The 23,004-nt window shown below is 40.5% G+C and overlaps 3 protein-coding genes across 4 annotated transcripts; 1 reads left to right on the top strand and 2 right to left on the bottom strand.

The window, feature by feature from the left end:
- Positions 1 to 635: 635 nt before the first annotated feature.
- Positions 636 to 8,609, bottom strand: sufu (suppressor of fused homolog; the record flags this gene model as incomplete). Its single annotated transcript, XM_079229685.1, has 12 exons — positions 636 to 2,250; positions 2,351 to 2,419; positions 2,514 to 2,652; positions 4,252 to 4,386; positions 4,801 to 4,903; positions 5,065 to 5,218; positions 5,527 to 5,599; positions 6,087 to 6,172; positions 6,317 to 6,459; positions 7,679 to 7,815; positions 7,986 to 8,120; positions 8,461 to 8,609. The coding sequence occupies 12 exons, from the start codon at positions 8,607 to 8,609 to the stop codon at positions 2,161 to 2,163; spliced, it is 1,413 nt and encodes a 470-aa protein (XP_079085811.1). The 3' UTR covers positions 636 to 2,160.
- A 6,011-nt stretch (positions 8,610 to 14,620) lies between these two features.
- mettl18 (methyltransferase 18, RPL3 N3-histidine) lies at positions 14,621 to 16,382 on the bottom strand (the record flags this gene model as incomplete). Its single annotated transcript, XM_079229625.1, has 2 exons — positions 14,621 to 15,691; positions 16,278 to 16,382. The coding sequence occupies 2 exons, from the start codon at positions 16,380 to 16,382 to the stop codon at positions 14,723 to 14,725; spliced, it is 1,074 nt and encodes a 357-aa protein (XP_079085751.1). The 3' UTR covers positions 14,621 to 14,722.
- Positions 16,383 to 17,308: 926 nt separating this feature from the next.
- On the top strand, positions 17,309 to 22,383 carry zdhhc16a (zDHHC palmitoyltransferase 16a). Of its 2 annotated transcripts, XM_079229290.1 has the most exons (11): positions 17,309 to 17,447; positions 17,855 to 18,115; positions 18,291 to 18,485; positions 18,583 to 18,671; positions 19,015 to 19,043; positions 19,124 to 19,257; positions 19,476 to 19,550; positions 19,641 to 19,726; positions 20,336 to 20,459; positions 20,607 to 20,677; positions 20,770 to 22,383. In XM_079229290.1, the coding sequence occupies exons 1-11, from the start codon at positions 17,379 to 17,381 to the stop codon at positions 20,870 to 20,872; spliced, it is 1,236 nt and encodes a 411-aa protein (XP_079085416.1). In that variant the 5' UTR covers positions 17,309 to 17,378; the 3' UTR covers positions 20,873 to 22,383. The 2 variants fall into 2 exon arrangements, with proteins under 2 accessions (XP_079085416.1, XP_079085417.1); XM_079229291.1 differs by lacking the exon at positions 19,476 to 19,550.
- The last annotated feature ends 621 nt before the right edge of the window (positions 22,384 to 23,004 follow it).

Here is a 23,004-nt window from a genome sequence, read left to right on the forward strand (position 1 = left end):
ACACCGACTGCCCCCCTCCGATAACGTGACCAGTCACGGAGTTGACACACAGACGGGGGAGGAGCCGAGAGGCGCGAGGCGAAGGGAACGGCCACAGCAGACTCTACCGGAGAGATGGAAAACGACTGGGAGACGCTGCTTGTGAGACCGGCCAGTCTTTGCACCACAAGTCTCTGAAAGCTGGCCCGGACAGAGGCCCTCAGGGGCCCCGTAAGAGGGTCCGTGCACGAGTGGAAACATTGCACACCTATATGTGGTTGTAATAATTGGTTTATAGATCAGTTATAAGCCACCTTCGCATCGCTTTCACTGTATATACTTGCACCTTTATTATTACATTTTCTATCTAATAAGCACAATGTTTGAGTTATAAATTTAATTGCCATAAAGAATAGGTCAACAGAAGCCAAAAGAGTTTTTCACAAGCTTGCAACAAAAAACTTGCTTTTATCTATACCTATAAAACATTAGTACATTGTTGATAAAAAAAAATGCCATAAGCTTCTATTCTAAACCCATTGTTAACTGTGCCTTATTTTTCTCATATTTTCTCAAATATATAAATTCTCACGTTATTATTCATTAAATAATATCAATATATATGATTATCTGCCTTATAATCCAGTGTCTCACACATACACAACTATGTTGACATTGCATGGTACCATCGGTGTGTGTGTGGGTGAGAGTATGAGTCAAATTGTAAAACACATGGATAAAAGCATTTACACACATCTTTAAATAAAAAAATTCTGCATTAGTGTTTCAGCTTTATTTGTGTAAATACCTACACACTTTAATGCACTTGGGATTACAATCAGGCAGTTCAGTCATAGGATAGTAATTACAAAATACCATAAACAATGTCTAAACCTTACATTTGTCACTCTGAATAGAAGACAAACTAAAATAAGATGCCATCACATGTTGTATAAGAGTATACAATTGTAGTAAAAGTAATCTTAGTCTGTTTTTGTGTTAAAACGGAATGCAATGACAGAAAAAGACTGAATGCAGCAGCCTTGATGTAATGCGACTTCTCTTCAACAAGCCAGGAGCTTCAGACAGCATCAAGAGCCAACCAAGAAGATGTGGTCCATTCCAACACAAGGCACTGAGGAAGTTTACTACAACTCATTTTCAAGCAGGTCCTACTGATACATCTGAACTCATATTTATGTGGCCACTGGAGACAAAACTTGAGGACACTGACCACAGATTCCCAGTCTTTAAACATTTACAACAGACTTGATGGGGTTCGTTTCATAACTTCAGAAGACGCATCGTGATGCGTGAATAAAAAACACTTGATAATACGGGAATCATGTTCTTGGCACAGGTGAGAAGCGGTGATTATACCAGCAGCATTTGCCAGATAAGAAAACCAGTCAGATGCTGGTTTGATTATTCCAGACAAACAGGCAGTGATTATCAATTAATCATGGTTGAGCCTGACATGTCACCATCATAGAATCTGGACACATTTGACACAGACTGTAAGGGCAAAGGACTTGCCAACAGTTAAAACTTTGGTATGACCACAAACACATAAGAGAAAAATGTCCAGCATTTGTAAATACTATACACATGAGCTCAATCAAAAGAAAAACTAGGTTCAATATGTGACTTTTCCCATCTTTTCTAAAAGGCCAGGGGAATAAATAGAATTGCTTTTGAGAAGAGCAACAGGGTTATTGCCTGAGACACGGTGTCTGGAGATCACAGGATGCAGTATCAAATGTATTTATGACGCATATTTTGGACCTCAGACCTCTGCAGGCCTTACTGGAGCTATGACAACTACCTCATTTACCCGACAGCTTGTGTGTCACCTATAATGATTGTTCTTGCAGGTCAACCATCTAGACAGGCTGGTTTGACATTCTCAAAAGCATTCAAGCCCAAGAGAAATGTTGTAAACAGTGTAGCTAGTCTAAGAATGCAGTAACAGTCAAGAGAGTTTAGATCATCGCTCAGATCATGTTCAGGAGTGAAACAGTCTCTGGCCGTCCACTGTGGGATCAACATGTCTGTGTGCCCATGACAGCTCAGGGTCGCTGCCTGTTCGGGGAGGTGTCCTGTTTATGATGGTCCACTCTGGAAGGGTGTGTCTGCAGGGGTTTGTATATTGGAGGTTTCTAGAGAAGAAGTGTCTCCGTCTCATTGCAGTGGATTGTCAAACACAGAGTCTGGTAGGACAGAGATCTTCAGTTTCTTTTCTGGCCAACTGTACTCCTTTGGTAACTTTGTCTATACAAAGAGAAATAATAATAAAATATACAAGGTCAAACAGGCAGTTGAACCAAACCAGACTGAAAATAAGTCACAAAATAAAGGGGGTTTAACTTACCTCCTCACGAGTGTTGAGTTCCTGTAAATCCCCAAGCATCTGCTCCACAAACTCCTCAGTCAACAATATCTAGACAAGGAGAGCAGACGGTCAAATGTATGCACTAAATATGAACTCACCACATAGAAACCTTGAGTTTATCCGTGAGTCTGTGTGTATATACCTGCAGCCAAGGGCCATGAGCTGCATATGGATGCTCTTCAGTGGCAAACGCTCCTTCAACTCCAGTCGACACAAATGTAATGGCGGTGTCTCCATTGATACTTTTGTATGTGAAGTGTCTCCCGTGGAGCAACCGGCCCCTGTAAAAGATTTAACACAGTACCGTGTGAACTACAAAAAGGTGCATGTGTGTTTTCCTTTATTTTAGCCATGACAGAATACTTTACTTTCCACGTGACAATTACTGGCAAGCAAGGATCAAGTAATTATACTTTCTATAAAATGTTTCTGTGATGACTGAAGATGGACTGTTCCTATTTTAACATATACAATTGTTTAAGGCAACAGTGGAACAGTCAGTATTTTACAGATGTTTTCAAGAATTACATAACTGTTTCCTCTTCATTTAACTTCACAGACTTGTGCAAACTTCTTTTGGTAATTGCAGACATTTGGTAAAATAGTCCGTAATAAATCAAGACAGACACTAATAAAACGGTTATTTTTAGATGTCTGCATCTGCAGCCATTATGATCATTTAAATGTGATAGGTCAACTTCACGAGTAGAAACAACATAGTGGCTTTGTAATTGAATTAAAAAGTGATATACCCATAATTACCAAGACGATTGGTAAAAAAGTTCAATACAGTACATGTCTAATATGTCAGAGACTTCCTTACTTTGGTGCGGTTGGGAGTAGTTTAAAATGCTCATATTTTCACAAGTTTTCAGATATTAAAAGTCGCATAGTTTATCGGCAACCTTTGATGTCATCACGCCCAGTGTCTGTATCACATAATTGGTCCCCTTTACACTGTGTTCTCGCACTTAAATCCTGGCACATCTCTCCCTCTGTCACACAAAGGTCTTGTTTTTTTTGCTCAGATAGAGATTACATAGAGCAGGTTCGCCTCATTTAGAAAAATCTTACAGTAATTGCTTCAGTGGCATTTTGTCTACAAAAGACAAATTCCCAAAAATGTCACGTTCCGAATCAAAAGGTGAAACTGCAGCCTAGCCCAGCCCACGGTGAGTACATTTAAAAAGACAAAGCAAGCCAAAACAAATGTTCCTGCAATTTGCTATGTCTTCATTTATTATTTTTTCAGGATAGGATGTAATAACTTTTGTGTCAGAAGGCAAGTTTGTGTGTTTATAGCGCATGTTTTTAACCTTTAAAAAAAAAAAAAAACACTAAAAAAAGGCAACTTTCTTCTAGAATTATGATCACTGAAAATCACAGATATTCAGCAATCCATGACCTTTTTCTGAAGCTGCTTCCTGTCGTTTGGGTAGGTGAGCAGAAAGACAGTCAGTCACTGTACATGAGTTATGTTGACTCCAGTGGCTCAATGATGGAGTCAACGTACAGTCATAACCTTTGCTGACTTTTCTAGTTTGTCAAGAGTCAGGAGAGAGAAGTAAAAACAGCACACCTATTTGCACAAAACATGCCAGACAAATACGGGACACCAGAGTGCATATCCTTTGATGATGACAATGATGATCATTTTATCCACGTCAGATTAGATTTATGTTCACTTCACTGGAACTTTGAAGTGGCATCAAAGTGAAAGTAGTGAAAGAAGGAAAATCAAGTTTGGGTTTGACTTCTGCCACACCCATGAAACAAAATGGTAGCTGAACTGAACTACTTGTTTATCAGTCTGTCTAAGGGGACATTCCAAAAGAGTAAATACTGTGTGTGGGAGTAAAACAGAGAAAGAGGCGCAGTACCGCAGGCAGAGAGGCAACAGCGTGCCGGACTCTTGGTTGAATTTCAGATGGACGCTCTCCAACTGTCGTGTTCGGACCAACTCATGAGGAACAATGGCTGCTGAACTCTCACTCTCTAAACTGTCCTTCCGACTCCTAAGAAACAGACAAAGAAGAGAAAAGAAAGAGTGGAAGGCAACAAAAGGGAAATATAAGTGAGGAAGTCTGACATGCTACAATCAGCTGCGAAAGAATGGCCATCTGTGAAAAACAGCTACTGCGAAGGAAATGGCAGCTGCTTGGCTGTTCATGGAAATGTACACAGATTTCACAACACCCTTTCATGGAGCGGTTACCTGACTCGGCAGAAATCGCAACAACTTCCACAGAAAAATAGCAACACAATTTGTGACAAACCACCATATTATGCCTGTAGCTAAGAAACAATGGTGATAACGGTTCAGATGTCAGTTGCGCTGCGAGTCATTGCACACGGCAGGGGGAGTTCGCCTGGTGCAGCCCTTGTGCTGAGCTGAACCCATGTTCTGTGTGTGTGGGAGGAACACTTACTGAGGTCTCTCAATGCTCTGTCTCTGGCTGCTGATGGGTGGTATTGCTGCCTTGCTGTTGAACTCCAGTCCTTTTCTCAGGGTCTCTCTAATCTGCTCTGTGTCTGTCAACACACAGACAAAGATCGGCATGGAATTATTCCATCATGCACTGCTGACAGCATGAAACCAGAATGCCTATGAGCAGATTGGTTAAGCATTCTTGGATCTGCTCAGTCTTAGTTAGATGATATACTCTTTTCCCTCCTTTGGGACTTTGGCATACCTTTTTCTGAGAGCCTCCGTGGCTGTGAGCCGATACAGATGGATCGGCTATCCTCCTCATCCTCTGGCGGTCGACTCAGATCGTCCCACACACATTTAGCGCTGACCCCACTCAGGTTAGAGCCCTCTGTTTCAATACCCTGGTCCACTCTCTCCTGCTTAGATGAGCAAGAAGTATACGCAATCATCAACACTAGCTCGGATAAAACTCACATGAATTTAACATTTTCAGAAATAAAAAGACAGTGTATAAAAATGTCTGGGCCAAGTGGGAGCACTAAATAGTGCCAGAGGCCAAAATCATGTAAAGGTTGATTTACAAGAGGTTTCTTCAGTCGATTAGTCCCATTTTTATGATTTTCATGCGGATTGACTTATTCAAAGAAACTTATGAGTACATCTCTGGTAAACACAAGGTTTAAAATGATGCTTTTGTGTGAAGCAGACATTGATAAAGCCTTACTTGTAGGTGTGGATCAATGTCAAAAATAGTCTCTCCTCTCCTCATGTCTGTGATCAGCCAGGAGCCACCAGCTCTGTACACAGAACAATCAACATTAGTCCAGGCAAGCATTAACCATGATCATTGATCAAGCTTAACTAAGAGTTAATACATTAACAACTAACTAAGCACCTCACTTGCTGCTCACATTATATTTTTCAAACTGGACTCCATAGATTTTACTTTACTGAAGTGGCATTGACATAACCGTGTTTTCCATTTTCACTTCAGTTCAATAACTGACCATTTGTAGGCAAATGTAGATATTGTGCTTACAATAAATATTAAATTAATCTATATTTGATTTGCTAATACCAAAAAACAAAAGCCGATCTGGACATCTATAATGACGTAGCAATCCTGAAACGGAATAATTAACATCACTTGTGAACAAATTTGAGCAACAAAATAAGACCATGGAATAACAACAATGCCAAATATGTACAGTGTCTTTTTAAAATCTCAAACAAGGCTTCTTAATAATCTAGTTGAATCATATACTTATTCACAATCATACTCACACTCTGACTCCACGCATCAGCTCCAGGATGCCCTGGCCGTTCCACTGTTGGGCTGCCTGTAGCTCCTCTGTGCAGACACCCACAATCTATAGGAAATGTATGATAACCAATTGTGTCCTGTATCATCATCACTGATATTAAATTGTAGTCCATATTCCTGTTATCGGCAAAAAGATCCCAAAAGTGCTTGAAGTAAAAGTAACATGTGAATATCACATATTTGAACCAACCTGGAGAAAGCTCACGGAGCCAAATGGTGTTTGAACTGGTTGCATCTGCGGGTCCTCTGTAAGCAACATGTGCTGGATACGAGATTCACTGTTGTCTAGTGGACTGTGCCACGATATATGGTCACCACTACAAAATGTGTTTTCTGTAGAAGAGAAGGAAAAAAAGGAGAACTTAATTTTTAAAGTACGGCAAAATATGCTGTTTTAAGTTGTCTATAATTCACACTTTGGGCGTGTACTTTCTGTGAGCAGAGGAAAGCAGCTCTACTTCCATACTTTTCATTATCCGATGATACAGAATTGATGAAGGAAAGTTGCAGTGACAGGAAAAGATGGGACACAGATGGTACACAGCGAGAGAATGAGAGGGAGTAAGTGAGAGAAATGGGGAAACAAAAATATGGAAAGAAAAAGCTTAACAATTAGATTTCCATCTGAGGAATCTGTCTGCTTGGGAGGTAACATGCATCCAATCCAGATTTGTTGCAGGAGAAAAGTGAGGGGGAAGATGGCCAGGAATCAGTATTCATTTAGCTCAGGAACCCAGCCCACCCACGCGCAAATTGACCCCAGCTGGATAGCAGAGAAGGGCTGGGTGGCGAGAAGAGGGGAGTCTCCTTCTCTTTCACAGCTTTAAAATGCCCCCTCCCCTCTCAACCACACTTTATTGTGCACATTATAATACACAACGGAAGGAATAGGAGAATTTAGCAGCATAACATAATACCCATTACACATAGCATATACATTCACACACTAAAACAATGTCTTGTTTGGCATTTGTAAAAACTATTCTTTTAAAATGGTGAAGGGAAAGAAAGGGGAAATTAGACTTCCTGTCAATACCCAGAGCTCCAAAAACACAAATAATGTGTACTAAACCCAAGACTACTGCCTGCAGCAGACGCCTTTTTTCTTGCATATTTTAATGTATCACAGGAAGTATAACCACCATTACAAAGAACACATTCTCAGCATTCACAAAGACCTGACAAGGATGCATGCCAACTGCAGCCGAAAGAGTTGGTCCATCAAAACAACACATGCTAAGATCAATCGTTCACTAGACAACTGACAATGTGTGACTGTCACACATTTTTCAGCTGAAGGATTTCACTTTATTGATTAGTTAATTAATCAGTTCCTAAAATGTCCTAAATAACAGAAAATTACATTTCCGGAGCCCAAACCTGCTTTTTTTTTTATATCTGACTAATAGCTAAAACTTTTAACTAAACTAATAAAAGCACTTATTTCCATAATAATATATAAAATAATATCATATGGACCGTGAAGTGTTTTAATGTCTAGTTTTCTCTAGCAAACATGCAAAAATAACAGCTTTGTTTACGGTGCTCTTACCTGACTGGAACACATAGCGAGCCAAGCCTTGCATGAGTTCAGCCGGCCAGGTCGGTGGTGCCGTCTCTCCCGTCTCCCTCTTGAGTCTAAACGTGAGCTCGAAACCAAACCCACTGGCCCCGTCTGCCCCTGTGAATCTAACACATACACAAACACCCATTAGGAAACTGGGTGAACAAAACCTCAGGAGCCATTATGATTTCATATTTGCAAGTGTTGTGAAAATCACAATATGTGTGTGTCTGTGGTCTGTCCCATCAAACGTGCAACAGGAAGTCAAGTATTTACATTAGCACAGCATACTTACTCATGGACCCTATTATCCCCATAAAGGTCACTCAGGCCAAAGCTGACGTAGTGCCAATGCTCCTGGATGTCCTGAGCTGGACAGCCCGTGCTCCTATACATACTGATGTAGTCTAACGGGTCAGGTCCCCCTAACCTGCAAAAAAAGAGCATAAAACAAAAACCATCAGCCATGTCAAACTTTGTTATTGTTGCCATTGTTTACGTTCACGCACACCCACGTAAAGACAGTGAGCTTAACTGGAGCCATAACTTGTAGGAAAGTAGTGGGCAACACTTAGAAAGTTTTAATCAAGCTAGTTTAGTTCAACAAAGTGACGTAGCAGTTAGCTAGCTCCTGTAAAGTTAGGTCGTTGGCTGAAACGTGAGCTCGGTTGCAAAGCAACGAACCTCCTGGCTAACAGTCCAGCCACCACATCATGAACAAGTTCAACTGAAGTTAGCTTAGCATCACTAAACGGGGTAACGGTACGTACCAATACTTCACAATGGCTGTAACTTGAAGCGGGTTGGCCTGTTCGGGATAAAGTCTCCGGCATTCCCCGTAGATAGCCTGCAGTCCAGGGGGAAACAGCGGCACCAGCCCGTGGGTTTGAGCCCCACTGGTAGGCCGTACCTCATCCATGCCACGGCCTCGAACAAATCCCGTTTTCTAGTTCAATAAACTGTGTATGTGCCGTTATCTTCGGCTGTCTACCCCCAGCAAAACGAAGGCCAGACGAGCCTAAACCATAAAGGCTTTACTTGACAAATGTTGGCCGAATAAATACAGGTTTAATCTCAACCGCTGCGCTACACTAGCAGGGGCCCAGCCTGTTGCTCGTCCTGCATAACACAACCACCTCGCCATTGGTCTGATGGGGCTTGTGACGTAGTGACTGATGGGAGTGATGACCAATAGGAATGGGATTTGAGTAGAGCCGTTTCATGAGAGTCACGTCATTGGACTTTTTCCTTCTTTTTCTTTTTCTTTTTTTACAACAATGGCGGTCCATGGATCCTCAATAGTTCACTGAAGTTACTAGCGTACTGCGTTCCTGATGAACTTTTACAATGTAAAACGTTTTCAGAAAAAGATGTTATATTACCAGCACAACTGATTAAAATGAACATGTGCATTAAAGGTCCGTGTACGTTCTGATCGTTGGTTTTATAGTTTTGTCGAAAAAAACGAAAATACAGAAATACCATATTTTTTCCTTTTTCGGTTTGAAAAACAAAAAACGTTTTTTCGTTTTTTTCGTCTGAATCCAAAACCGAAAATATGAGAGAACCGAACTCAAATAACGAGCTGATTTTGTTTTTGGAAAATCCTTCTTTTGTTTTTTCTTTTGAAGACAGTTTGTCAAAATATAAGCTAAGCCAATAGCAGGATTTTAGGCAAATAATACAGTTTAATCAGAGTCGTTTTTGTGTGCAGAGTTGTTGCTGTTAGCACTCGTGCATTTCCCCCCGTATTGGGCTGTTTCTTGAGTGAACGGAGAGCAGATCTTTATGAGGAGACGCAGAGTAAAGATGTTTGCCCTTTCTCCCAGTAGATGGCAGTATATTTAAACCATACATTTAGTTACATTTACCTGTGTCTTCGATATAGGTCATTGATACAGACGTATTTAATGCTGTTTATTTCTCTGATATTTAATGTTCATGGTTAATTTGCTACCTAGTTGTACACTTGTTATATGTGTGTCATTTTCGAACCAAACATTCCTACATGGAAGAGTGAGCATGTGTTGATCACGAGGCCTTCATTACTATATCATCACTGCACCATCACTGTTACTGTCATACTCATTCAACATCTAACCTGTTTGTTGGTTATGATTATGATGTGTCAATTTAGATGAATTCCAATTAACCTTGTGCATTGTATTTGGATTGTGTGAGGAAACCGAAGATCTCGGAGAAATCCCACGCTAACGCGGTGAGACAATGCAAACTCCTCTTCTTTGAGGAGGCTTAAGCGAGAGAATGTTCTTCATTATTACGTATTACCATTTGTAAACTTTACTCAGGCATGTAATTTATTGACATTGAAGATTTTAGAGTTAGACATTTTGAGTGAGATATTAATGACTTGATTTTGTAACTTTTCTGTTGTAAACAATACTGTCACTGCTCTAGAAACAATATTTTGTTTAATCTAAATTACAAATAACTTCTAATTCTGTTTATTTATTAATTTTGTTTATTCTACATGTGTTTTTAAAAGCAATTGTTTAGTCATTAAAAAGAACAGAGTATTGATATGAGCAGCTCCTTGAAGTAATAACATCCTAAAACGTCCTGTAAATCGATTAATTTATTGACTACTAATTAGCAAAAATCGCAATTATGTCTCTATGTCTCTCTTAGTACAGATTTCTACCAACATCTTCTACAACATCCATATTTCCCATTAAGTACTTATTTAAACTATCTAAAGTCTATGTGAATCAAGTGACAATCGAGAATGTTTAACTTCTATTGACGTAACATTCTCTCTAAAAGACAAAGGCTCTGGATTTTAGGTGCACATGGATTTGTTGATAATTGCGATTGACTGATACACTGTCAATCAAACAGTGGGAAGATGTGGTTTTAAGGTTGGGGATTCACAGTTTTGTATATGGGCCAAATGGCCGTAAAGAAAAACTAACTAATGTTTGAATAAGTATTGATATTTAGAGTCTTCCTCTCTTAAAAGCCCACATAACATAATGCTGTTTTGAATTATGTACTTAAATAGCTGCAGGTGTAGTTTTGTGATATTTCTGTGATATTGTAATTGAAAAGGACGTTGGCTGTCGTTTCTAATCATATTGTTTATAGCTAATCTATCTAGCTGCCACCACCATGACTGCAGATGTGTATGTAACTAGAACTGAGATAAGATCTTATAAAATAGGTCTGCTTGTGTGGGTTGTATGCAGGCAGTAGTCCTTACATTTCTGGAAATCTTTGTCCTCTCACTCTTTATTTTGTAGTAGTATTGCAGTATTGCAGTATTTTAAATTCAAACAAAAGGAGTCAATAAATTACTGACAGAAATTATTATCTTTGATTAAGTTTATAAAGAATATACAATATACATTATAAACTCTGATCAGTAATTTACAGATGTGTATTTTATTCACAGTACAAAAAATAACTCCACATTCATTGTTTGAAGAAAAGTAGCAATCTACACAGACATACAAACAAAGGTAGGCTTTCTGATGGTCGTGATTTCCGCTTTCTGGTGTGTGCATTAAGGCTGACAAATTAGCACCGTACCAAAAGAACTGAGCCCATAGATGAAACCTGAAGCTGCCACCATCTATGGAATTCAGTTCTCATAGCACAACACTTATCACAAATTGGTCCTCAGGAGTCTCGAATAATTGTTTGACACAACTCATGTTAAGAATGCTCTTTCCAACTCAGTTTACTGCCAATGTCTTCATGAAATAAAAACTTTATTTAATCAATAAAACAGTTTAAAAAAACCTTCTGGAACTAATAAAAATGGGCGTAAGATACACAAGTTACAAGATGTTGAGCTGCCCGTTGAGGTTGAGTCACCCACGATCTTCCCTATTTCTCAAGAAATACAGGGTGACGATGTGATGATAACATCAGCCATACTTCATTCATTGGAAGATTGAGCAAGAGACCATGACAGGTGGCAACTAAAGTTGATCTTAAAAAGTGATTAATCTTGTATTTCGCATTACACCGGATATTGCATCATGGACTTTAAACTGACTTTTTCATAAATAGAAGACACAGATTGAGAGGCATTTCATGTAAGTACAATAAAACCAAAGTGGAAAACAAATGTCAAAATTATGATTGAATGGATCCAATGCTGTGGTTAGACAGCGCATATGGGAAGTTGCAGGGTTGTCTGAGGAAATCCAACCATCTTAACCAAAGTATTCCTGGAAATGCTTCTCAACCACTGAAATGAAAGTCGTTAGAAAGTCTGATGCAAGCACACAATCAAATCATGGTGATAGTGCTCCGGTCAAGGCATGACATGACTCATCGTTTATGGCATACACTCCCAGGAAGAGAACTTTGGGACAATGTGACTACTGACATACTGTTGGTCGATGTATCTTTGAACCCTCCAAAGTAAGTTTGATATTAACAGAATTGCGATGTTTTACAGAATCTCTTCTGCTATCTAAACAACACCTCACTGAAGGTCAGGGGTCAACATTTACAGTGACAGTATCGCAAGATAATTCCTCAATGTTATCTCAGTCACTGGAGTTTATTCAGTGAGTGTACATTCTTTTAGGAGACATGCAATACAGTACAATGAACTTTTTGAGGAAGGCCACACCTGCCCACGTTCAGGAAACTCCTATCTTTCCGGCAGTTGGACTGGGAAACAACCCGTTCTACAGCCTATGACTATAACATAATTCCCCTCAGAGGCATGAATTCATTCTTGAAAGCCTGCGCTAGTGTAAACAGCTCACACACAAAGAGGTGCTCATTAATGTAGCGTGAGAGCATTGACACCTTTCATCTGCTCAGAGTAATAAAATGTAGAAGTTGTTTTTTCTATCTAATTCAAAAACGACATAACTTAAACATGTTGAAAGTCTGTAGCTTGTGGTTTTGACTAGGCATTTCTGAACACATTTTAGATAACATTATTTTCTTTTAGACTGACAATAATTTGAGAAAGTTTGACTAACTACTTACCCCAGTCATTCACTGACATTTTTCTCTCCAGATCTTGAATACATTAGAAATACATCTACTCCCAGGACTGTGCTCTTGCAGGGTCAAGCATTAAATGCTCTTCAGCAGTCCCATCTCAATAAAAAGACGTTACAACGTTGAATCAGCAGCAAGTCTCTCAAAACTAAATGAACATACAATAAGCCATCCCTCACTGGTTCACCTGCATGTTCTGCTCACTCTCCCACGTCCTCCGAGCCCCAAGGAAGGATACAACATACTGTCTGGCATTCAGAGCAAAGCACCTTAAATACCACCACCTCTCACTTCACCCATCAGTCTCCCTCCCTCCTCGCTATGTGTTTTTCATACGCTCCCTCCGTTCGGTAAGCCTGACAGTCACTTCCCAGTAAGAAGGAAACGGTGGGAGTGGTGAGCAGCACGCCCCCTCACAATGAATCAACACATAATAGTTTCTGAGGAAAACCATCTGACTGGCCCTGCCCCCTGTTCCCATAAAGTAAGCAGGGGAAAGGCTGTGTCTACTAGAGGAACCAGGAATTCCCCCACAGGCCATGAACAGCTGTCGAGATGAGAGACGATGACGAAGCAGACACACTGGAAGTTTGCTGGTCCGGCATATGCAAACAGAAACCGTGTTTGGTGTTTTGTATGTGTGCGTAAAAGAGAAATAGTCTTTTAACAATACAATATATTTACATGATATGTAAGTGGAAATTCTGTGGGTGTTGAAATGTACATCATGTTTGAGGTGGTGACACTGCGTTTCCTAGTGTTTTATCTTTGCAAAATATTATTTGTCAAAAGGGCAGTGTGCTACTTGCGTCATAGGCATGATTATGATGAGATGGATTCATGTGAATATGTGTGTAGCTTGAGTCATTTATTCAGGTGAGGTCTGATAGGGGTGCATACAATAGCACAGGCTTCCTAAAATAACTTTATTTGCTCTCTGGTCTTAGTCAAACAGGACAGGGATGTGATACTGATTGTGTTCAGTCAGTCAAACATGACAGAACTGGGTTACCAGGGTAAAACCAGTTATTGAACCTGCTAATTTACAGTAATACGACAGTTTTGTTGGTCACTGACCTGTGAATTCCTCATTTACCCAGTCACCACAAATACGAGAAACTATTGTCTAAATTTCAATAATACTTCCTCAAAAAAGAAGCCCAGTCAGAATAATTCAATATATTTCCTTGATCTGGACGAAGAGGGGATTCCACAAGGTGTTGGAAAGATTACAGCATCGTTCCCTTCCTTTACTTGGATGTGTATCTGCACATATTTCCTGGCTTTAAGTACTCGTGCCAATTTCGTAAGTTTCTGTTTTGCAATGGAGCATACCCAGATTACGTAGGGACATTAGCTGATGCTAAAACCATTACTTAAGTAAGAGGTACAGAGACCCCATAGAGTCCCACCAACGATGTGCGGTGACTTTAGAATCCTCTTTCAAACTCCATCCTTGGGCTGGTAGGATAAGTTGCAATTGACATTTCGTGCCGGACTTCAGAAACAAGCCTGGCTTTCATGCTGCTGTTTGAACACTGGGGAAATCACTTGCAAAGGTCACTGAGCCCATTTCCTTTCTTTTCTCCCCATGCATCTAAAGACCAGTAACAGCCCCTTTCAACTGCACTTCACTTGCACCTTACCGGTAGACATATTAAAATTTCTATATGGGAAGTGAAATAAGGTGGAGGTAGCCCTCCCTCATACACGCCAGAGATGAGATCGGACCTCTGCTCCACGGTGCGAGAGAGAATTTTCTCCTCGTCCTCTCTCTCTGAGGCAGTCTTTTCAAAAACGGTCTCATTAAGGAAGTGAAGAGGGGGAAGAGTTCCAATGGTAACTGTTTCAGTGACAAATAAGGTGTAGGTAACCAAAGACCAAATAGGAGATGAGACAGCATATTTTATTACAGCTCCTCCTTGTTTTACCACAGTTCCTCTTACATACAACTTATAAGCACATACAATATTTGTTATTAACTGCAGAGTGTCAGTTATTACATGACTGAAGCTGCATATCAAACCAATCTGCTTTACTTATTCAAGTGTTCTTTGCCATTCTAAAACGAAGGACGACTACATGCCTCTGAAGTCCTTCTTCACCATCCCACAGGTGATCCAAAGAGAAAACACCGCTCTGCTCCACAAATGTCTCAAACAGGTGCAGTCCACCACCTACACCAAAATAGTGGGTTTTGGTGGCGAGGTAGACCAGTCCATCTGGTGCAAGCAGTTTGTGGAGGGTCTCGTGTAGCACTGGGTAGTATGTGGTGTTGTAGATAGTCTCTGAAGTGAATATAATGTCATATTTGGGTTGTGGCTCCTCCTTTTTAACCAAAGCAAGAAACGTGCTCCAGTCGCCGGAGAAGAAGCGACACTTGGCAAGTAATTGGTGCTGGGATAGGTCTGCAGCTCTCTTCTTAGCTGGTGGGTTGCCATCTATTACTTCTTGTTTCTCTTTCCCCTTCTTTTTGCAACTGTCTTCCTCCTGTACTTTCCCCTTGCCCCTCCCTTCTTTGTCATATTCACTGTCTACTTTGTCATTCTCTTGGCAGTTTAGTATTACATTTGGCACTGTGAGCTGTTCAATAACTGTACTGTTATAATCTTGGAAGTGGATCTGTGTGGCTCCTCTTTGCAGAGCCAATATCCCCAACAGCCCGGCACCGCAGCCCAAATCCAAAACAGCCTTCCCAGCAAAGGTCTCTCCGTCTTTCTCAATCAGCTCCAGAAGGTCGTACGTGCACTCCCACACCTTAAGCCCTCCCTCATACACGCCAGAGATGAGATCGGACCTCTGCTCCACGGTGCGAGAGAGAATTTTCTCCTCGTCCTCTCTCTCTGAGGCAGTCTTTTCAAAAACGGTCTCATTAAGGAAGTGAAGAGGGGGAAGAGTTCCAATGGTAACTGTTTCAGTGACAGCATCCCTCAGGAGGAACTCTGGGTCAGATAGTGGAAGGTGCTCTTTGGCCTCTTTTACTGGCTCTGCTGGTTTGGCATCATCCTCCTTCTGAAAAAAATAAAGCAGCGTGCATATTTAAGACCAAACATATTCCCTCAGCTATATGTCCAATGGCTCTGTGCAGATACTTTAAGTTGAAAATATCATGGCTGAAGGGACACTTGGCATTAGATATATAAATCAGCAATACACTGAGGCTGTGTTATTAAGTGTTCATTTTCCTCTCTTCATTTTCCATCTAAGGTGGCAACTCTCGACATGCGGCCGTGTTCGGCTTGTGATTGGCTTGGCCGGGCGTGTGGGCGGGACCTCCATATGACACCGCCCCTCGACATTTTCCGAGCGTGTACTCAGCAGGTACACATATACTTTTGCACAGTGGGAGGAAGTGGAGACGCGTAGTCTGTCCATCTATACAACACAAGTAGGTTCCCAAGTAGTCTTGGGATCCAGCTACATGGTCCTGTTTCTCCCTCACCCAGCCCTCATACTAGTTCACACATATTATATATTTATTTTTATAACGATCATATCCAATGACAGATGACAGCAAGTTGTGTCAAAACTCCTCCTGTCGGTCAGCTTTGAGTAACTTAACCTGGACCACATGTATTAGTGAGCTTGCGTTACTCACATGTTTAGCAGCATTATCTTTCTTTCCATTTTGCGGTTCATTTCCATCCTCGTCGTCCGGGTGAGTTGATTGAGCCGGTACGGCGAAGTTAAAACAAAATGACATGACGACCGACAACCCAGCACACAGTTTGCTTGAGGTTGGAAAGGTTTGTGTCCCCGCTTACTGTGCTGGGCTCCACATGGCGAGTGTAGCTCGAGCAGAGAGCCTCGACATGTGAGAACTACAAGTCCCAGCATGCTGAGCGTTATAATAACCGACACGCAGCTGCTCACCTTTCTAATTACGTAACGTGACCGTTTCAGAAGCATACAACATAGGACATTTAAGCGCATAAATGTACAAGTCTGGAGGATCTATCGGTCTGAAATGTCGTGTTTTATTCCGGACTCAGACTACCATGATGCCTTTCTCCGCTCTTCTGGCGCACGCGCACTAAGTCCGGATCAGGATTCAGATCTTGACTGTCACAGAAGGTCCCTGATCCTGCTCTTCTTCGCTAATATTTCGCAATACTTTCGGTTTTGCTTCCTTTTGAAAATGTCGACGGGAGGGGTGGTTTCGGCAGGTGTCTTGCCTTCATAGAAAAAGTGAGTATTTCCTTAAATATTATTGAACACAAGAGTGCAGCGCAGAGCGTTGTGTGTTTGGACAGGGAACCACTGGATGACAGACAAACACAATGTTTGCAGCGTTAAGCTTCGATAAGACCGCTCACAGCCATGAGCATTATGGACAAATGATATATCGACACTTTCACGAGGCAATAGTTTACCCAATTGCCTTGTAATGGTCTTTAAATAGCCGAGCATTGCTTGATGCTGTAAAGCTGAACGTTGCTGCTGACTAGTGTTTACTTCAGGCCACTGCTCCAGGTGGCTGCAGGTGGCTGCAACACCTCCACTCAGACTCCACCCTGTGTCTGTCCGGAATGCAGAAAAGCAACTAACGATAGCCGTGTGTCATACTTGAATTGTCAGTCCGTTTTCATACATCGCTCGTTTGGCTTCCTCCTATGTTTTTTTAATTTTATTCACACGTGAATGCTCTGGCTTGTGCATCGAGCTACACTGTTATGTATTGTAGACGCACCACTCGGATATGGTGAGGTATGAAAACGATTCAACTGCCAAAACATCCAAATTGGCCTGCTCCCAAATTCTGCGTTTGGTAAGTTTGATATGATACACTGGATTAGAGCTAAAATGATTGCTCGATAGACAAAAAAAGAAGGGAATTGCCAACTACTGATAATCAATTAATACTTTTAAGAGTTGTTCAAATTGAATTACAAACCATTGTTAGTTTACAGTTTCTTACCTGTAAGGTTTTGGGGTTGTTTTCTCAAAAACTTAATTGAAATAGACATTTGTCACAATTTTTCTGGATTTTATAGACAAACAAATGTATTTATTAATCAAAATCAAGATCTTTAGAAGATCATGTGGTAATTGCAGCCCTACAATGGACAGCTTGTAAAAATGACTCAATATGTCCTGCATGGATTTATTATACATGCAATTTGCTGTATTTGTCTGTATCGTTTTCATTATACTGTTTCTTTATTTTCCCCAAAGGTGTGTGCATATTACAGATGCAGAATGCGGTGGTTTCTCAGCTCAACGCTCCACCTGCTGCGGTGTGTACGGTTAAGGTCGTGTACCAGGAGAGGAGGAAGGAACACACTGCCTTTGTGGATTAGGGCAATATGGGCTTACATGAGACTGCTGGTGCAGTCGTTGTACTTCAGCTCTCTTACAGACTCAGACGTGGTTTTCGACTCAGTCTTTGAACCAGTGTTTTGGACTGTCGATTATGTCACGCGATGGTTCGGCACGGTGAGTGTTGAGGCGTTGTCTCTGTGCTTTAATTAGTAATTATAATAATAATAATACATTTAATTTATATAGAGCTTTTCCAGATGCTCAAAGACGCTTAATTAATTAATTAGGAGTTTCTATGTTTTTCTCTGACTAATGCTCTCTGTGGGCGTCCTCTGTCTCTGTCCTGCAGATGTTTGTTTGTCTGGTGGTGGTACTGACGAGCTCCATTTTGGTAATCGTGTATCTGATTCTACTGCCTATGATCATGACCACATACCCATACATATGGGTTGCGTGGCACGTTTGTTATGGACACTGGAACCTCGTCATGATTGTTTTCCATTACTACAAGGCCACCAAGACTGCCCCTGGGAACCCTCCTACAGTAAGACATCCCCTACAGAACCACAAAATGCTTACTTATCTGGTCTTCATTTAAATGTTAATGTGTTAATGTCATGAAAATGCCTTCTTTCAATCAGGAAAAAAATGACAGTCCGTTTGTGTCAGTCTGCAAAAAATGCATCATTCCCAAACCAGCAAGAACACACCACTGTGGTATCTGTAACAGGTGAGTCAATGTTTTTCTTCCGTTCTGGTACATTTTTTTACTGATGTGTGATTTTTAGTGAGCTTTACTGCTGTTAAGCTGAATTTCAAATTTCCAAAATGGTACCACAGCTAAGAAGGTTGGATGTCTTTGACTAAATTAGTTTTAGGTTGGTCTTTGGTCATAGAATTTCTTTAACAAATTAGCTAGTCGATTTAATGAATCTTTCAATGCTTTTCAGATGAAGGCAGTCAGGCCGATTTTAGAGATGCAACTATAATTTTGTGCTATTATTTAATTGCTGAATCTTCAGAAATGTCTTGTCGACCAATGTCAGACTGAATATTACATTTTTTCTTTGCAGGTGCATTTTGAAAATGGACCATCATTGTCGTATCCTTTCTGCTAACGTTATTACATTTTTTGAATGTGATTAGAAAAGATGTTGGTTTTCCTTAATGTCCGCATCTCAGCCTGGCTGAATAACTGTGTGGGCCATTTAAACCACCGTTATTTCTTCTCCTTCTGCCTCGCGCTGTCCATGGGCTGTATCTACTGTAGCATCAGTGGAAGAACCATGTTCCTAGATGCATACAATGCTATTGAGGTGAGAAGCTCAGACTCACGCCACACTGTTCGACCGTTGTTGCTTTTGGCCCTGCTTGGAGTCTTGTCCTTGTCAGACTTGTTCGGTATTGTCCGTTACTTTTCCTCCATGCCTGGTGTCTTTCTCTGCTGGGTTTTACTGATGCTTACTGACACTTCCTTGTTTCCGTCTTTAATGCTCGGGTTTGTATATGCGGGCTGATCCGTTAGCGCTTCAAGCATCTGGATGTGGAAAAGCCAGGGGTACCAGTAACAGGGATGGGAATTCTTATAGGGCTTCTCCCCCCTGGTCAGGTACAGTCTCAAAAGTACACACACACAATAATATACGTTTGTGTGTTTATTATGTCTTAGTTTTTTAATATGTGTTGTGTTTTTTTCAAGACCAACTATCAGACAGCTGCACCTCCGTACACCTTTAAGGACAAGATGATTCATAAGTGCATCATCTACATGTGGGTGCTTACCAGGTAAAATATGCATTTCATGTTGCAACCTGCCATCCAAACTGTAGGAACATGCCACCTACTTTTTCACAAGTCCATTTTACAAACTAATTAAAAGCAGGCTTTGTGTTTGTAGTGTGTTCGCACTGGACAAATTACACAATTAAAACCCTCCCGTTGTCTTCGGGTCAAAATAACCCATCAACAGACATACACTTGTACACGGGTCATTTTGACCCGAAGACAACGGAATGGTTAAGTATACTCAAACATATAAGTATATAAGTATGCATACTAAATCGCAAAAATGTTTGAGCAATGAAAACGCACCGAGGAAATGCAGGAGCTGTTCATAGCTGCAAAAACAGTGTAAAATTGTGGATGGTGGTGAAACCGCTCCAGCTTGGTCTGTGTATGAAATGCAGAAAACCATTTTCCTTCTTGTCAAGTATGATTCGCAGAGTCGTTTAGAAATTTGCAATTTGAGTGACGTGTCTTTTTTATAACTTCATTGTAGTACAATACCTCTTTAAGCATTGTATACTATAGATCCCATACTGTCAGTATGTACTATATAATTGGGGTTGTCCCGTTTTGGCAGCGGATCAAATACAATGTGTTTTGTTCTATTAGCACTGTGGGAGTGGCCCTGGGAGCTCTAACCATGTGGCATGCAGTCCTCATATCCAGAGGAGAGACCAGCATCGAAAGACACACTAACAGCAAAGAAACAAAGCGATTGGCAAAACGAGGACGGGTGAGCATGTTAGATGTTTTAAATGTAAAAGTATTTCAGTTTGTGTCAGCCACAAACCTTCAATTAAAATAAATTAGAGGTTTAAATGACAATGACAGTACTAGGTTTTTATATGCTCCTATTCTTTATTTTTTATTGCATTGACAGATTTACAGAAACCCTTTTAATTATGGGAGGCTGAATAACTGGAAGGTCTTCTTGGGCGTGCAGAAGACAAGGTGCGTCTCTCTGGTGGTAGTTTATTTTCATAAGACCGGTGCTGCCTTGTATTTTTTGTAACCTGTTCTGCTTGATTTTTTTTTGTGTCTAGTCACTGGTTGACGCGTGTTCTCCTTCCCTCTGGACACACCCCACCTGGTGATGGCTTGAAATGGGACATCTTTCCATTTAAAAAGGATGTAATACCTGTATGACAGACTTGACTCAGGCATACATGTTGCCTAATACCAGCAGTCTTTCCTGTGTCCAACTTACTCTGGTCATTTGATCTGGTTGGCTGTTAGGACCCCGGCACTGAGGCTCCATACAGCTGAAGAAATGAGGACATATCAGCCTCCAATACCTCAATAACTTGCAGTGGCATTGCTCATGGTTCGGTCTATATCTTTCACCAGTGAAAAGGCAACGTGTCATGGACGGTTTGTTCTTTACTCGGTTTTACTGAGTCCTAAAAACAGGTCTTACTTGACTCTGAGCATTGTGAAAACTGCAGTACCATGATGATGTGTTATTTATCTGTCTTTTTTACCTGTTAAGTTAATAAATCTTTATAAATTGCTTTGTTTAAACACGTAGACAGTGAATATTCAGTGATTACTGAAGATGTGCATTCATTGTTTTTACAGATACATAGATTACCTTTTTGTACATCAAACTCTTTTCAAAAAATATAAATATGAATTAGCAGTTTTAGGAAGGCACTTATGCCTGAATAACGGTCAGTTATGGTATTTAGTTCTTTAGTTCTGTCAAGGATCCCTTTTACAATATACTGAGAAGAGAAAATCCAGCTCCAGTGTTATGTCATAGTGTTGCTTACGCAGACAGACATGCTGCTAGTAGGGGAGGATTAATTGAGATGCAGATTTTATCTGCAGATTCATGTGAATATATTCCATGAGAAACGAGCAGCCACAGGAGTGGCGATGCACAAAGATGAAAGCAAATGAGCAAGAGCAGATATGAAACATTTCCCACAAATTTTAGCAAAATCCTGCTGGCATTAAGCTATTCCCAGTACATACTATATATATTGTATACTGTTCTGCATTTAATGAAATTTGATAAGCAGATGAATGACGATCTTGTCAGTTAAATGGTGATTGCTAGCGAAAGAGATTTGCAGATTAAGGGATGATAACAGATTTCAGCCTGTTTCCAGCCCTCTCTGCCACTGCTCATCACTCTGTCTGAAGCAGACTACACACATACACATGCACATGGACACAAACCCGTCGATATTTAAACTCCCAGCAGATGTCAGTGTTCACCATGTCAAATTTGATCAGAAGCTATACAGCATGTTTGGAGGATGAGGATAATTGATAGTAATAATAATAATTTAGAAAACAATGGAAGAATCTTGCAGTTTTCTTAATGATTTATTTATCAATTTGATTTATATTAAGAAGTCATCATCCATTCTGATAATTAGGGCACAGCAGCCTGTTTTAATAGTAATATTGAAACGGCATAATATTCAATGGATGGGATTCATTTGAATATTTTAACATAATCCAATATATATTTTAACTTTACAGTTTTTATTTACTTTTACTTTTATTTAGGCTACATATACGAACAATCTACTTGAACTGACCTATTGGTATTGCAGTGTATCAGGCTTGTTCCATGTAGTTTTATTCCAGAGACACTGTAGCTAAGCAATAACAAAACACCAGCAACAGCAGTTTGTTTCTTCATTCATAAACCCTATTAATAAAACTCCACCACGTGTGTTTTTTTTTATTGCATATTGCATATTCCAGATTTGGAATTATATTAAAAGGCCGAAATGCGCTCTGGATGTGTTTATGATATAAATAGCCCTACTTCCGTCTTGCATTTCAGACTAAAACCCCTGACAGAAATACAGTAGTACAATAGAAATGTGCTTTGCACAATAACCCCTAACATTTTTTTATTTTAATTTGATCATGTCTATCGTAATGTCTGTTTTAATATTTCAAAATTCTACTTGTTTGCAAACTAAACAATCATTTTCAATCGCTCTATTATTGACAGGGGTTATTTCTCAAACCCTGCTTTTAATCTGATGAGTTTGAAGGAAGTAGGATCGAGGACTTGCGCATGCGTGGAGACAGATACGGATTTAATTCTAGACCTATGTTCTAGACCAGTGCCAACGGATTTGTGTGGGCGAGCTGCATTTATCATGATTATGAGGGACTGCGGAAACTGATTGCTGTATATCATTTTGGACTCGCTGTGGAGAGTTCCTGGAGGCTCTGCAGGGCCAGACTGCTCTCCAGCCCGACAACTCTGCACAGATCCCAGCCTGTCAAGCTGCTGATCGCATCTCGCG

Source organism: Taurulus bubalis (assembly GCF_910589615.1).
Source record: "Taurulus bubalis genome assembly, chromosome: 14".
NCBI lineage: Eukaryota > Metazoa > Chordata > Actinopteri > Perciformes > Cottidae > Taurulus > Taurulus bubalis.